The sequence below is a fragment of the Crocuta crocuta genome, unplaced genomic scaffold, assembly GCF_008692635.1.
Source record: "Crocuta crocuta isolate KB4526 unplaced genomic scaffold, BGI_CrCroc_1.0 scaffold13, whole genome shotgun sequence".
In the NCBI taxonomy this organism is placed as follows: domain Eukaryota; kingdom Metazoa; phylum Chordata; class Mammalia; order Carnivora; family Hyaenidae; genus Crocuta; species Crocuta crocuta.
In genome coordinates this window covers 299,861-312,681 of record NW_027530007.1, presented here as the reverse complement: position 1 = coordinate 312,681, position 12,821 = coordinate 299,861, and the positions used below count along the sequence as shown (strand labels likewise).

General features: G+C 42.0%; 1 protein-coding gene across 4 annotated transcripts in view; it reads left to right on the top strand.

Moving 5' to 3' along the window:
- VPS13D (vacuolar protein sorting 13 homolog D) overlaps positions 1-12,821 on the top strand; it is a 251,706-nt gene that overhangs the window by 57,392 nt on the left and 181,493 nt on the right. For all 4 annotated transcript variants that reach the window (XM_077763779.1, XM_077763778.1, XM_077763781.1 and 1 more), the window contains exons 24-26: positions 3,025-3,207; positions 8,185-8,407; positions 11,962-12,172. In XM_077763779.1, coding sequence (XP_077619905.1) covers positions 3,025-3,207; positions 8,185-8,407; positions 11,962-12,172 — 617 coding nt within the window. The remainder of the gene's footprint in view (positions 1-3,024; positions 3,208-8,184; positions 8,408-11,961; positions 12,173-12,821) is intronic.

Sequence of the window (12,821 nt, the reverse complement as noted above, 5' to 3'; positions counted from 1 at the left end):
ACACCCAATACATATCTAGACTGTTCTTTTCCTGTTGTATTATCTTGGCACTTTGGTTGAGAAATAGTCAACCATACAGGCATGTGTGTTTTTCTTCACTCTCTATTCTGTTCCATTGATTTATATTTCACTGTATGTCAACACTGTCTTGTCTTGACTGCTGTTGCTTTACGTGTTTCTAGAAATCAGGCAGTGTAAGTCCTCTGAGTTTGTTCTTTTTCAAAGTTGTTTTGGGTATTTTAGGATCTTTGTTTTTCCATACAAATTTTAGAATCAGCTTGTCTTTCTACAATAAAATGTGCTGGGATTTTGATTGGGGTTTTTCTGACTATCTGGAAAATTAACATCTTAATTACATTGAGTCTTTGGATCCTTGAGTATGGTATGTCTCCATTTAACTAGGTCTTCAGTTTCTCTCAGTAGTGTTTTTTTGGGATATACTAGTTTTACATATATTTTGTTAAATTGATCCCTAGGTAGCTGAAAATTTGATGCTATTATAAATGATACCAATTTTTTAAAAAGTTTCAATGTGTAATTGTTTATTGAAAATGTAAGAAATATAACTGTTGTTTGTATGTTGACATGTTGACCTCGAATCCTTCAATCTTGCTAAACCTACCCTAGGTCTTTTCGATTCTTTAGGGTTTTCTACATAGGTGATTATGTTGTCTGAATAAGAGAGTTCTGTTTTTTTTCTTTTCCAACTGTTGGGCTTTTTGCACAGACTAGGACTTCCAGCATAATATTGAATAGAAGTGGTGAGGGGGGAACATCTATAAATGTGGTGTTCACTGTAGTTTGTGTATGTGTTTTGTGAGGAATCTTCCACTTCATCTAAATTGTCAGTTTGTTGGCATGAAGCTGTTTGTAGGTTCCCTGATCTTTACATTTTTTTCTTTTAAGTGTTTATTTATTTATTTTTGAGAGAGAGAGAGAGAATGAGAGAGAGAATGAGAATGCTGGGGAGGGGCAGAAAGAGGAGGGAGACAGAGGATCTGAGGTGGGCTCTGCGTTGACAGCAGAGAGCCCGATACCGGGCTCAAAGTCATAAACCCTAAAATCATGACCTGAGCTGGTCAGATGCTTAATGGACTGATCCACCCAGGCACCCCACTCCCTTATCACTTTAACATTTGTAAGTTCTGTAGCAATGTCCCGCACTCCTTCCTTCCTGACAGTGACGATTTTTGTCTTCTTCCTTTTTTCTTGATTAATTGGAGCTAGAGGTTTCTCACTTTTATCATCTCTTCAGATAGTGAACTTGCCAAGAGGCCTGTGTTCCAGCCCAGGCACCCCCTGGCCGAGCACGTCATGCACTTGGGGAGAGTGTATAGTCTGTGGCTGTCGGGTATTGTGTTGTATAAATGTTTAATTGATTTTTAAAATTACTTTTCTGTTTTCTAAATAGCTGATTTCTGCCTTACATTATTTTCTTCCTTCTACTTAGGTTCGTTTTGCTTCTCCTTTTTCTAGCTTCTTACAATAGAGGTTTTATATAAAATAAGCATTTAAGGGACACCTGGGTGGCTCAGTCAGTTGAGTGTCCAACATCAGCTCAGGTCATGATCTTACGGTCCATGGGTTTGAGCCCCACATCGGGCTCTGTGCGGTGGATTCTGTGTCTCCCTCTCTCTGTCCCTCCCCTACTTGCACTCTGTCTCTGTCTCTCTTTCTCTCTCTCGATAAGAAATAAACATTGAAAATTAATTAAAAAAATAAAATGAGCATTTAAGGAGCACCTGGGTGGCTCAGTCTGTTAAGTGTCTGACTTTGGCTCAAGTCATGATCTCACAGTCCATGAGTTTGAGCCCCGCATCGAGGATTTCTGCTGTCAGCACAAAACCCACTTCAGATCCTCTGTCCCCCTTTCCCTCTGCCCCTCCCCTGCTCTCTATTTCTTTTTCTCAAAAATAAATAAACATTAAAGAAAAATAAATATTTAATACATTTTTATCTACTGTTTTAAGTGCATCCTACATTTTTTTAACCATTGTGCGTGTATATTTTATTTTGATAAAAAGTTCATTTAAAAAAGAAATTTAAATTATATAAAATTAAATTTTTTACATATACCCAAGAAGTTGCCTGGTTTAGAACACTGTAAGAGATGACTGAAAAGATAAATGTGATGATACAAAAATAAGAGCTATTTTGCTAAATAACTTTCAGAACATTAATTCTAAATTGGCCAGTGAAAGTATATCAAGTGAAAGACATCACAGATTTTAAGTTAGAAGAAATAAGTAGATCTTGTATCCTTTGCATAAACTTTTTTTTTTCTGTTGTTATTCACCTGTTTGTTTTTTTTTTTAACATGTAACACTCAGTGCTCATCCCAACAAGTGCCCTCCTTAATGCCCATCGCTCATTTAGCCCCTGACCCCCACAGCTCACGGTTTGTTTTCTGTACTTAAGAGTCTCTTATGGCTTGTCTCCCTCTCTCTTTTTATCTTACTTTTGCTTCCCTCTCCTTGTGTTCATCTGTTTTGTTTTTTAAATTCCACGTATGAGTGAAATCATGATATTTGTCTTTCTCTGACTGACTTATTTCGCTTAGCATAATATACCTCTAGTTCCATCCACATTGTTGCAAGATTTCATTCTTTTTGCTCATGGAGTAATATTCCATTGTATGTATGTATGTATGTATACACACACACACACACATACTGCATCTTCTTTATCCGTTCATCTGTCGATGGACATTTGCATCCCACAAATTTTAATGTGCATGTTTTCCTTATCAGTTAGACCAACATATTTTCCTATTTCCCTTGTGATTTCTTCTTTTAACCTTGGGTTTTTAAGCAGTATGTAGTCTTATTTCCAAATATTTGGGGGTTTTCCATTCCCTAGTTACTGATTTCTAGTGTAACTCCATGGTACTTGTAGAATATACTCTGTATGATTTTAGCTGTTTCAGAATTACGAATTCATGAAACTTTTGGGAACCGGAAGCTCTTTGATTGTAAAATTAGGGCACAGATTAAGCATCTTAATCAATTTCCCTTCCTCTTTCAGGTGAGAGATCAAGCCCAGCGCTGCTCACGGGTTCTCCTGGATATTGAGGCGGGTGCTCCTGTTCTCCTCATCCCTGAAAGTTCCAGATCAAATAACCTGATTGTAGCAAATCTGGGGAAGTTGAAAGTCAAGAACAAGTTTCTCTTTGCTGGTTTTCCCGGGACCTTTTCCTTACAGGATAAGGTGAGCAGTCAGCATCCGTTCCCTTTTCAGTTCAACGCGTGTTTGAAGATTTCATATGTTGGCATAAGATGACTTGTAACTGCTGTTACTTCTGTAGTGTATGCGGCTTAAACAGTTTTTTTTTTTTAAATTTTATTGATACTTCAGCTAACCTTTTAATAGGGAGAGTGTAAATGGTAACCTCTACCAGTTGTATGCAGTAACTTACCTTAGCAAACAAACCAACAGAACCAGCCTTCTATCTCTGTAATGCTTTTCCCACAGGCACATCTTATAAATAATCACTTTTTTACACACCTGCCTTTTTTCAGCAGATGAGTTTTGTCCCCTGGTTTATCTGAAGCTGTTTAAGAATATCATCATGATAAAATCTTGTACAGTATATGGCCTTACAGTTTAAAACGACTTTAATAGCACTTATTTATTTCTTACTGTTGTTGTCTTCATTTTACATTTGTAACAAATTGGACTCATTGAGAATAAACGACAAAAATGAGAACATGTAGTAAATCACAGACTTTGTGCTGGAGGCGGTTGAATGAGCCCCTCCTGCCCATTTCTGCAGTTGAGGAGACTCAACGCTGCCCAAACTAGGGACGAGGTCTTTTTCTAGGTGTCTGTGCTGACGAAACCTTGTTTGTCTCCATGGCAGCCTTGAGGTATATTTGCTTATTAAGTACAGATTCTTTCTCGCTTCTCAGAAAAGTACTTACTGAAATTCCCAACTAGTTGTGCTCATCTTCAGTCTAACAGCTAATAACATGGGGAGAGCCTTTGAAGGAGGAGGTGCATGAGGTTTCATTATAAGATCTTATGACTGCAAGTAACAGCAATAAGTAGCTGACGTCCTTAGAATAGTTCTTATACATCAGCCAGTGCTAAGCTCTTTATGTATTTGTCCATTTTTCTTCCTCCTTAACAATCTAAGGTGTATTTAATTTTATTAACCCCATTTTTCAAGATAAAGGTCATTTCTTTTGAAAAATATAGCTAGTCAGAAGAACAGTGTGGACCTCAGACTTGGTGTGTCTGCCTTCTGTACGCCATTGCTCTTAACTGTGATCGCCTTCACAGACCTTCAGGTCAGGTCTGTGAAGAGGGTAAATTGGCAGAGGCTGTGCCTGCGATGTGTCCTACTGACCCTTTCCTGCAGAGATGTAGCTTTTTTGAATTTTCTAAAGGGTGTGACACATTTTGTTAGAATAATTTATAGGGAAGAAATCCAAGGATGATTACAGAAAAGATATAAATTTGAGCAGTAACTGTTTGCCTCTCTAGGTGTAGAAAGAAAAGAAAATGAAAAAATGTGACTAGGGTGCTAGTTCTTTTTTTTTTTTTAATATTTATGTTGAGAGAGAGTGCACACGAGAGAATGAGTGGGGGAGGGGCAGAGAGGGCAGGAGACACAGAATCTGAAGCAGGCTCCAGGCTCTGAGCTGTCAGCACAGAGCCCGACACAGGGCTCAAACCCACAAACTGTGAGATCATGACCTGAGCCGAAGTCGGACGCTCAACTGACTGAGCCATCCAGGCGCCCCCTTGGCTGCTAGTTCTTACCAGGACTTCGCCAAGGACCTCAGCTCAGTTCGGAAGGGAGCCGGAGGCTGTGTTTGTTGGTAATGCCTAAATGTAATAATATTATTTTCAAATCAACATCTCCATGTTTTCCTTCGTTTGTTTTACTTCTCATTCATCCATTCACTCACTCTTTTTTTAAATAATTTTTTAAAGTTTATTTATTTATTTTGAGAGACAGAGACAGTGTGAGTTGGGGAGGGGCAGAGAGAGGGAGAGAGAATCCCAAGCAGGCTCCGCACGGTCAGTGCAGAGCCTGACACGGGGCTCGAACCCATGAAACTTGGAGATCGTGACCTGAGCTGAAACTAAGAGTCGGACCCTTAACTGACTGAGCCACCCAGGCACCTCCATTTACTCATTCTTACTAATCTATACATGTTGAGCTGAAAATGTTTGATTCCTTGAGAGGGAGGGGGTAGAGCAGGAAGGGTGCGGGGAGAGAGAAGGGGTAGAGCAGGAAGGGTGCAGACCACCAGTGAGAACAGCAGCCATAAGTTCATGTTCAGACCAGATGGAGGGGGTTTGGACGAAGGGTCAGGTTTTCCAGATGTCACATCACTTGCTGTCGCTCAGAGAAACCAGATTCAGTGATCAGAGCAGAGGGAGGCGCTAGAGCGACAGCGTCCAGCATTGGAGGGCAGAGCGCCACCAGGTTTACTTCGTAGCTTCGTAGACCAGCCTTCAGCCAGAACTGATGATTGAGAACTTGCTCATTTACGTCGCTGTAGGAAGCACTCCCGTTGGGGTGATGAGCCTTCCTCCCAGAGGCTGCTTTGATTGGGAGAAACAGACTTCCACTTGGGTATATTTTTTAAGAGCATAAAAATAAAATCAATCTCCACCAGTCTTTCACAGCAGGCCTAGTAGAGAACTAATAACCATGGTCTTAAGGAAGAAAGTCAGTTTTCACAGACAAGAGATAAGCAAGCATTTTGCTGCTCACTGACCAGAGTCTTAATATGAAAGATCCATTCGTAAAAGGAAAGATTGGTAACTGCTTCTAAAATTTCTAGCTCGCTTTTCCTGAACGTGAAGTATTTATAGTTAAAATGACTAGATAATAAACAAATGTATCAGAACTTGTGTTTTAACATGAAGGTTGTCCCCCTGTCACCTCAGGACACTTTGTCCCAACATCTTGTTCTAGCTCTGCTGCCATCACTGCCCAAGGGAGAGCCAAGTCCCTCCTTGGGAGCAGTCTTTTGAGCCAATAGTAAGTTCTTCAGGATAGATTGGTTTTCGGTAAGTCTTTGTTTTGAGGACTCAGTCTTTTAGGAAGGGACCGGCTAGAACCAGAATGGGTGACCAGGTTCAATAACACCGTGTTTGTTTCTCTGCCCTTCCTACAAAGATAAAGGACCGATGTTCTACATCGGTTATGTCTACACTCAGGCTCGAGAGCTAACTCGGAAGTTAACTCCTAAAGAATTGCCAAAATATTTGGAGAAGTTTTTGCATGTGAGTTTCTGTTTTGTTCAATAAGGCAAAAAACAACACAGTTTATGGCATTTTAATGAAAAACTTGTCCTATATTTGTTTTTGAGGATTTGATTTTAAGTGGCAGTGCCTACAAGGATCGTTTTTTCTTCAAGGTATTAATCTACCCTTTGGCCTACTGGCTGTTCTGAAAAACCTTATGGGATTCAGCAGTCAATTCACATTCATATGCTTAGAACAGAACACTTTCAAAAACTAACTCTTTAAAGTACCTCATTATTTGAGAAAGCCTGCTTATCATTTTTTCGTCCCTTTCCTGAATCACTTCCCTCCTTAAGGCTTTCTTAAGGACCAATAAAAAGAAAAATTTCTCTTTTTTTGGCCCTAGAGAGTAATTTTTTGATGATCTTATTTGCTTAAATCCTAGAAAAGCTTTATCTTGTTACAGGCCAGTGATTGTTCTGTAGAATTCCATAAGGGCTGCTTGGAGTGTGTCACTGGGTAAAGTATTTGTAATCACATCAGCACATGTGTAGAGCTTTACCTCTCCACAAGCTCAATTGATTGAGGCCTAGATGAAGCAAAGAATGACTTTCTTCATCAGAAATCACGTAGTTACATTTTCCCTTTAATGTATTTGCACGGGTAAGGTTTGCCTAGTGTGCATTTTGGTGGTTAAAGAACAGGAAATAATACTGAAGTCAAAGCTTGCGGAGGGGTTATTTGCCTTTGAGTTCTATGACTTCGGTGCGTTTGGAACTGTTCTACATAAAAGTGTCTTCATGAGTGCAGGCTTTGATTTTCTATGTATGCTTTTCCTTTCGTTTTCCTCAACCACAGCTTGTGCCTAAACCATATTTTCTAAGTCAGCCTTTCAAAAGTTTTCAGTTAATCTCCTCAAGCCATTAATTTCTTTTAAACCAACTACATAGAGGATGTAGAGATAAATCAAATGAAAGAGCAACCGAATGTCCTAGAGTTTAAGTAAACTAAGCAAGGGGGAAGGTTTTTAATGTTGAAATATTTAAATAAGAGCAAAAAATCATAGAACTGGTTTTTTTTTCACTATTACTTATAATTACTACTCAAGGTAACTGGGAAGGAAAACAGTATTCTCATCCCCTTTTTAACGCTGAGAGGAATAAACATATAAGGTGCTACTAGCAAGAAACCCATTTTTGCCCTCCCCACAGCTTGCCTGAGAGAAGGGGTAGAAGCCCCCCAGATAGCATGGGGGCTCAGGGGAGGCTTAGAAGCCAGTTATGGAATCATTCTGGTGAAGAAGATTTCCCTGGTTAGCAATGAACTGAAGGTACTTAGCTGTGTAAAAAAAAAGTGTGTAGTGTTTTCAGTAGAATTACAGAATTTATGTTACCCCGTGTTTGCCCTTAATTTTCAGGCCCTTGAACATAAACATAATAGGAATGTCCAACTACCTATGTTTTCCATTTTGTTCTCATTTGCACAGTTACTTAAAGGGATGAGAGGTGTAAACCCAGAAGGAGCGACTTCTAGAAAGAACAAACATACTCCCATGGCTTCATTCCATTGGAACCATATTGCTGTTAGATACATTTTCTTAGAATAATAAGCCCCTCCCCTCCAGCAAAGCAGTAATGTATCCCATGGCCTAGAGGTCTGCTTTTGCTGTGCTGTGTTTGACCAAAGGCTAAACCACCAACACTTAGCATCTTAAGCCAAAAGATAATACATTCCTGCAAGACTGCTGTAGTTTTCAACAGGTATTGAATGATAAGTAACACCTCTGCAAAGAATTATGTGTGGCAGGAAATACCATGACCCTCTTACCTCTTTCGTTTTTGGGAGCTGGTGGGGGTTGGGGGCCTTGGGAAGTGCCAAGTGTCAGTCTTTGAGGAGCCCAGCGACTGGGATAGGACTTCTGGGAGAGTAAAGATAGTCACCCTCAGTCTTGTCTTCTAGTTTTATTTTGTTTCTTCGCAGGAGTCTGTGCCTTCAGCTTCCCCGACGGGCACCCCCAAACACAGTATGAGGAAAATGACGAGCACGGAGGACCCAAAGGGAACCCATTCCGAGGGGCTGTTCATGATGCCTCCTGCTGGAGTGAGTCCAGGCAGCCTGAGGAGTGAGTCTGTGCCGAGTACCGTGACCAGGCCACCAGGGCAGCAAGCCACACCCTCCACCGGCCAGGTTCCCAGTAGTCCTGGTAAGAGAGGAGAAAGGTGGGGAATTCATGGGACTGTGGCAGGTACCGTGGGCGGGGGGAGGGTGCATCAGAGTGGTAGCGGGTCATTACAGATACTCTGACTTTGATGTTGCTTTAGAAAGCTCGAGAATCTCAGGATGCAGATTCTAGCAGTGGGGTGGCTTCTGAAGTTCAGTTAGCAACACGCGGGGATTTAGACGGTCTCCTAGGACTTTTTCTTCTAGGTCAGGGTAGTTGCCACAAGACGCTGACAGTATAGCTGGAATGATTCCTGCATCCTGAGACACATCCTTGCAAGTCACTGTCGGGACACTATCCTTTTCCTGTTTAAATATTCTCTTTAATTCTAAAGAATCCCCAGAGAACTCTTAAAAGATGTTAGTGTGAATTACATAACAACAGAGATACTTTAAGTAACAATTCTGCAAAGACACGAACCATCCAGTTACTGGCCAGTTACTGGCCAGTTACTGGTGTTCTTCTCTAGAATTTAAGAATTAGTCATTCCAGAGGAAAGCCTGATTTTGGCTTTTCGGTTTTTGTTAAAAATTTAATTTAACTTAATTTTAAATTTTATTTCATTTTAATTTCAGTACAGTTAACCGTGTTCTATTACTTTCAGGTGTACAATATAGTGGTTCAGCAGTTCCATACAGGGCCCTGTGATCATCACACAAGTGCCCTTCTTAATCCCCGTCACCTCTTTCACCTATCCCGCCACCACCTCCCCTCTGGTGACCATCAGTTTGTTCTCTATATTTAAGAGTGTCTTTTGGTTTGTTTCTCACTCTCTCTCTTTTCCTTTGCTTGTTTGTTTCTTAAATTCCACATATGAGTGAAATCTATGGTATTTACCTTTCTCTGGCTGACTTACTTAGGTTAGATAATACTCTGTACCTCCATCCATGTTGTCACAAATGGCAAGATTTCAAAATTTTTTTTTATGGCTGAATAATATTCCATTGTATATATGCCACCTCTTTCTTATTCATTCATCTGCCGATGGACACTTGGCTTTGTAAATAATGCTGCTATAGACATCGGGGTGCATGTATCCCTTTTTTTTTTTTAATGTTTATTTAGTTTTGAGAGAGAGAGAGAGAGAGACAGTGTGAGCGGGGAAGGGTCAGAGAGTTAGGGAGACACACAATCAGAAGCAGGCTCCAGGCTCCCAGCTGTCAGCACAGAGCCCAACGCAGGGCTCAAACCCACGAACTGTGAGATCATGACCTGAGCCGAAGTCGGACGCTCAACTGACAGAGCCACCCAGGCGCCCCTGCATGTATCCCTTTGAATTACTGGCTTTGTGTCTTTTGGGTAAATACCCAGTAGCAGGATTACTGGATCATGCGGTAGTTCTGTTTTTAACTTTTTGAGGAAACTCCATATTGTCTTCCACTGCAGCTGTACCAGTTTGCATTCCTACCAACAATGCTTGAGGGTTCCCCTTTCTCCACAGCCTCGCCAGCATCTGCTGTTTCTTGTGTTTTTTATTTTTTATTTTATTTTATTTTTTTAATGTTTTATTTATTTCTAGGAGAGAGAGAGAGACAACATGAGCAGGGGAGGGTCAGAGAGAGAGGGAGTAACCGTGCCGGGTACTGCTCCCTGTAGTCCCCTGCAATCCTAGAGGCGACAGGAAAGTGGTTTAAGATTGCGTTGATGATTAAATAAATGAGATTATCACAGTCATCATCACAGGGCTGATCGTTGAGCACTTACGTGTGCCAGACCTCATGGCACATACTTTCATAAATCATTGCATTTCACCCCCAAGACACCCCCATGGAGTTTTATTTTTATCCTCATTTTACACATGACGAGACAAAAGGCTTAGGGAGATTGAGTGGCTTAGCTTGCCCTTGGTTGTGCGGGTAGTAGAGTTGGACTATTAGGCCATCTGACTCCAGAGCCCGAATCCTTAAGCTGCGTGATACTGTCTGCCCGTCTCTCTCCGTGATGCGTATGGAGCATGGAGGGGGCGACGCTCGTTGCCGTCTGCTGTTGCTGTGAGGGGGAAGGCAAGCCTGAATGCCTATCAGAAGTGATTTGGGATGCTTTAGGGATGGTTGGAAAGATCTCTCTCCGAACAGTATTTCTCCTCCTGATTTGCTCTTTGTTTCTGGAGTTTTTTTGTGATGAAGATGGGATTAAAGTGGTGGTTTTCCAGTTGCTTCTGTGTATCCTTAGGATTCCATGATGACCCTAGGGTATCTCTGAGCCCTCTGTTCCTTTCCCTATCCCCCTCCACCAGATCAGTTCCACTTGTATCTCTTTCACATATTTATCAAAACAGTAAAAAATCCAGAACTGATATATTTAGAGGGGGCTGAATGCAGTTGTTACAATTTTGTTCTCCTCTATATTCACATGCTGTTGGACATGGTTCCTGCTGTCATGTGTAGGAGACAAAAAAGGCACTAAGCGAGCATCTGAATGTTGACAGAGTCGGATGTTACGGGAGAGACGGAACCGTGCAGGAGGAAAGAACAGAGAGGACCCAGTCGAGATCGATGGGAGGGTGATGCTGTTCAGATAGCGAAGGGCTTGGCGCTTAGGGGGGACAAGGCCAGTGGGCCTGAGGCTTCAGCAGCAGGGTGGAGAGTGGCTTGAGATGAGGTTGTAAAAGTAGGCAGTGGGCTTATGCAGGGTTTATAGGGATTTAGGAGAGGTTTTGCAGAAACAACTTTAGATTAAACGTGGTCATTAAAGCGTAGAAAGAACAGAATGTTATGGTCTCGTTTATTTTTTTAAGGATTACTCAGGTATTTTGTGGGCAGAGTGGTTTTTTGAGGGCCAGAAGGGAATGGTGTAGGTATACTGGAGGGGAGTTACTGGTGGGCCAGGCGAGAATGACAGTGATTTGGGTTAGATCAGTGGTAGTGGAAATGGTTACCTACTTGTCTGAGAAGAGAATTTTGGTGCTGGAAAATTTTGTAAGCCTTTGGGTAACACTGCTCTGCATGAGACCCCTGTAGGATATCCGTGGGAAGGATGGCTGTCCAGTCATTTCAGTCATAAACCCTTCGGGCTCAGCTAGTGTCTCCGGACAGTAGAGGGACACTGAAGGGATGTGCCACAGTAGGTATGTGATGAGGAGGGGGAGGAGCAGACAGGAAGTGTCCAGCACACAGGGGATCACATAGGGGAGGTCTTGGGGCCAGAGTGGAGACCTCTGGATGCTCAGTGTTTTTTTTTTTAATTTTTTTAAAATCTTTATTTATTTTTTGAGACCTAGAGAGAGCGCAAGTGGGGTGGGGTGGAGAGAGAGGGAGACACAGAATCTGAAACAGGCTCCAGGCTCAGAACTGTCAGCACAGAACCTGATGCGGGGCTCGAACCCACAAACCACGAGATCATGACCTGAGCCAAAGTTGGACACTTAACCGACTGAGTTGCCCAGGCATCCCTGGACACTCAGTTTTTTGAAGCCAGCAGTTCTGAATATTTTCTGAAGACAGAACGAACTTCCTTTAGCTTTTTAGTTTTTGTTCAGGGCCAGTCCTTTGGGGTCCTATTTTCTTCATTCTGTCTCTTTTCTTGGGTCCACGTAGAAGACCACATCTGCCTGCTGGATTGCATTGTCGTGGATCTGCAAGACATGGACATCTTTGCCGCAGAGAGACGTCCACGAGAGTATTCTAAGGCCTCAGACGACAGCAGTGGAGATCTGATCTTCCCTTCCTATTTTGTGCGGCAGACGGGAGGGAGTCTCCTAACTGAGCCTTGTAGGCTGAAACTGCAGGTGGAAAGGAATTTGGACAAGTGAGTGGTTTGCATCTGAGTAACTGTCTATCATAGGTAGACTCTTAATAACTTGAAAGTCAGCTGTGTGAAGGTAAGTCCGGAAGAGAATAGGTATTTACTTATTTCTTTGATGTAACAGATGTTCACTGAGTCACTGCTATGTACTAGACATGAAGGCTACTCTAATGGGAGGAAAAACCTTCTGTCTTTATGGGGCCTGCATTCTGTTACAGGGATAGAGGAAGGCAAATAGGTGACTGTAATTTAGAGTTTGATTCGGTGCTATAAATTGTGTTATAGGATTGCCCCGGGGCCTTGGAAACAAAGGTGAAAGGGCACGGGTGTAGTGTGGATTTTGGTGGACATAGGGACGTAGTGATGTCAGGGAAGGTATTTTGGAAGAGGTGACATCTGGATTATATGTTCCAAGCATAGTAGATTCTGGACCTGCTGTTGCTACTTACCCTGGAGCTCCCTTTAATCAGAATAACAGTGGAGATGCAGTTCTGCCCGGCTCACTCCAGTAAGCAATCTGAAAGGACTCCAGAAAGGCTAATGCACTGACTCTTAATCTACCTTTTAATTGGCTTCAAACACAGGATGCTCAGGTCTGCAGTTCAGAGCATTGCTTCAGTTGCCGTTACTTCCGTGGGAACGTTGGGGAAAC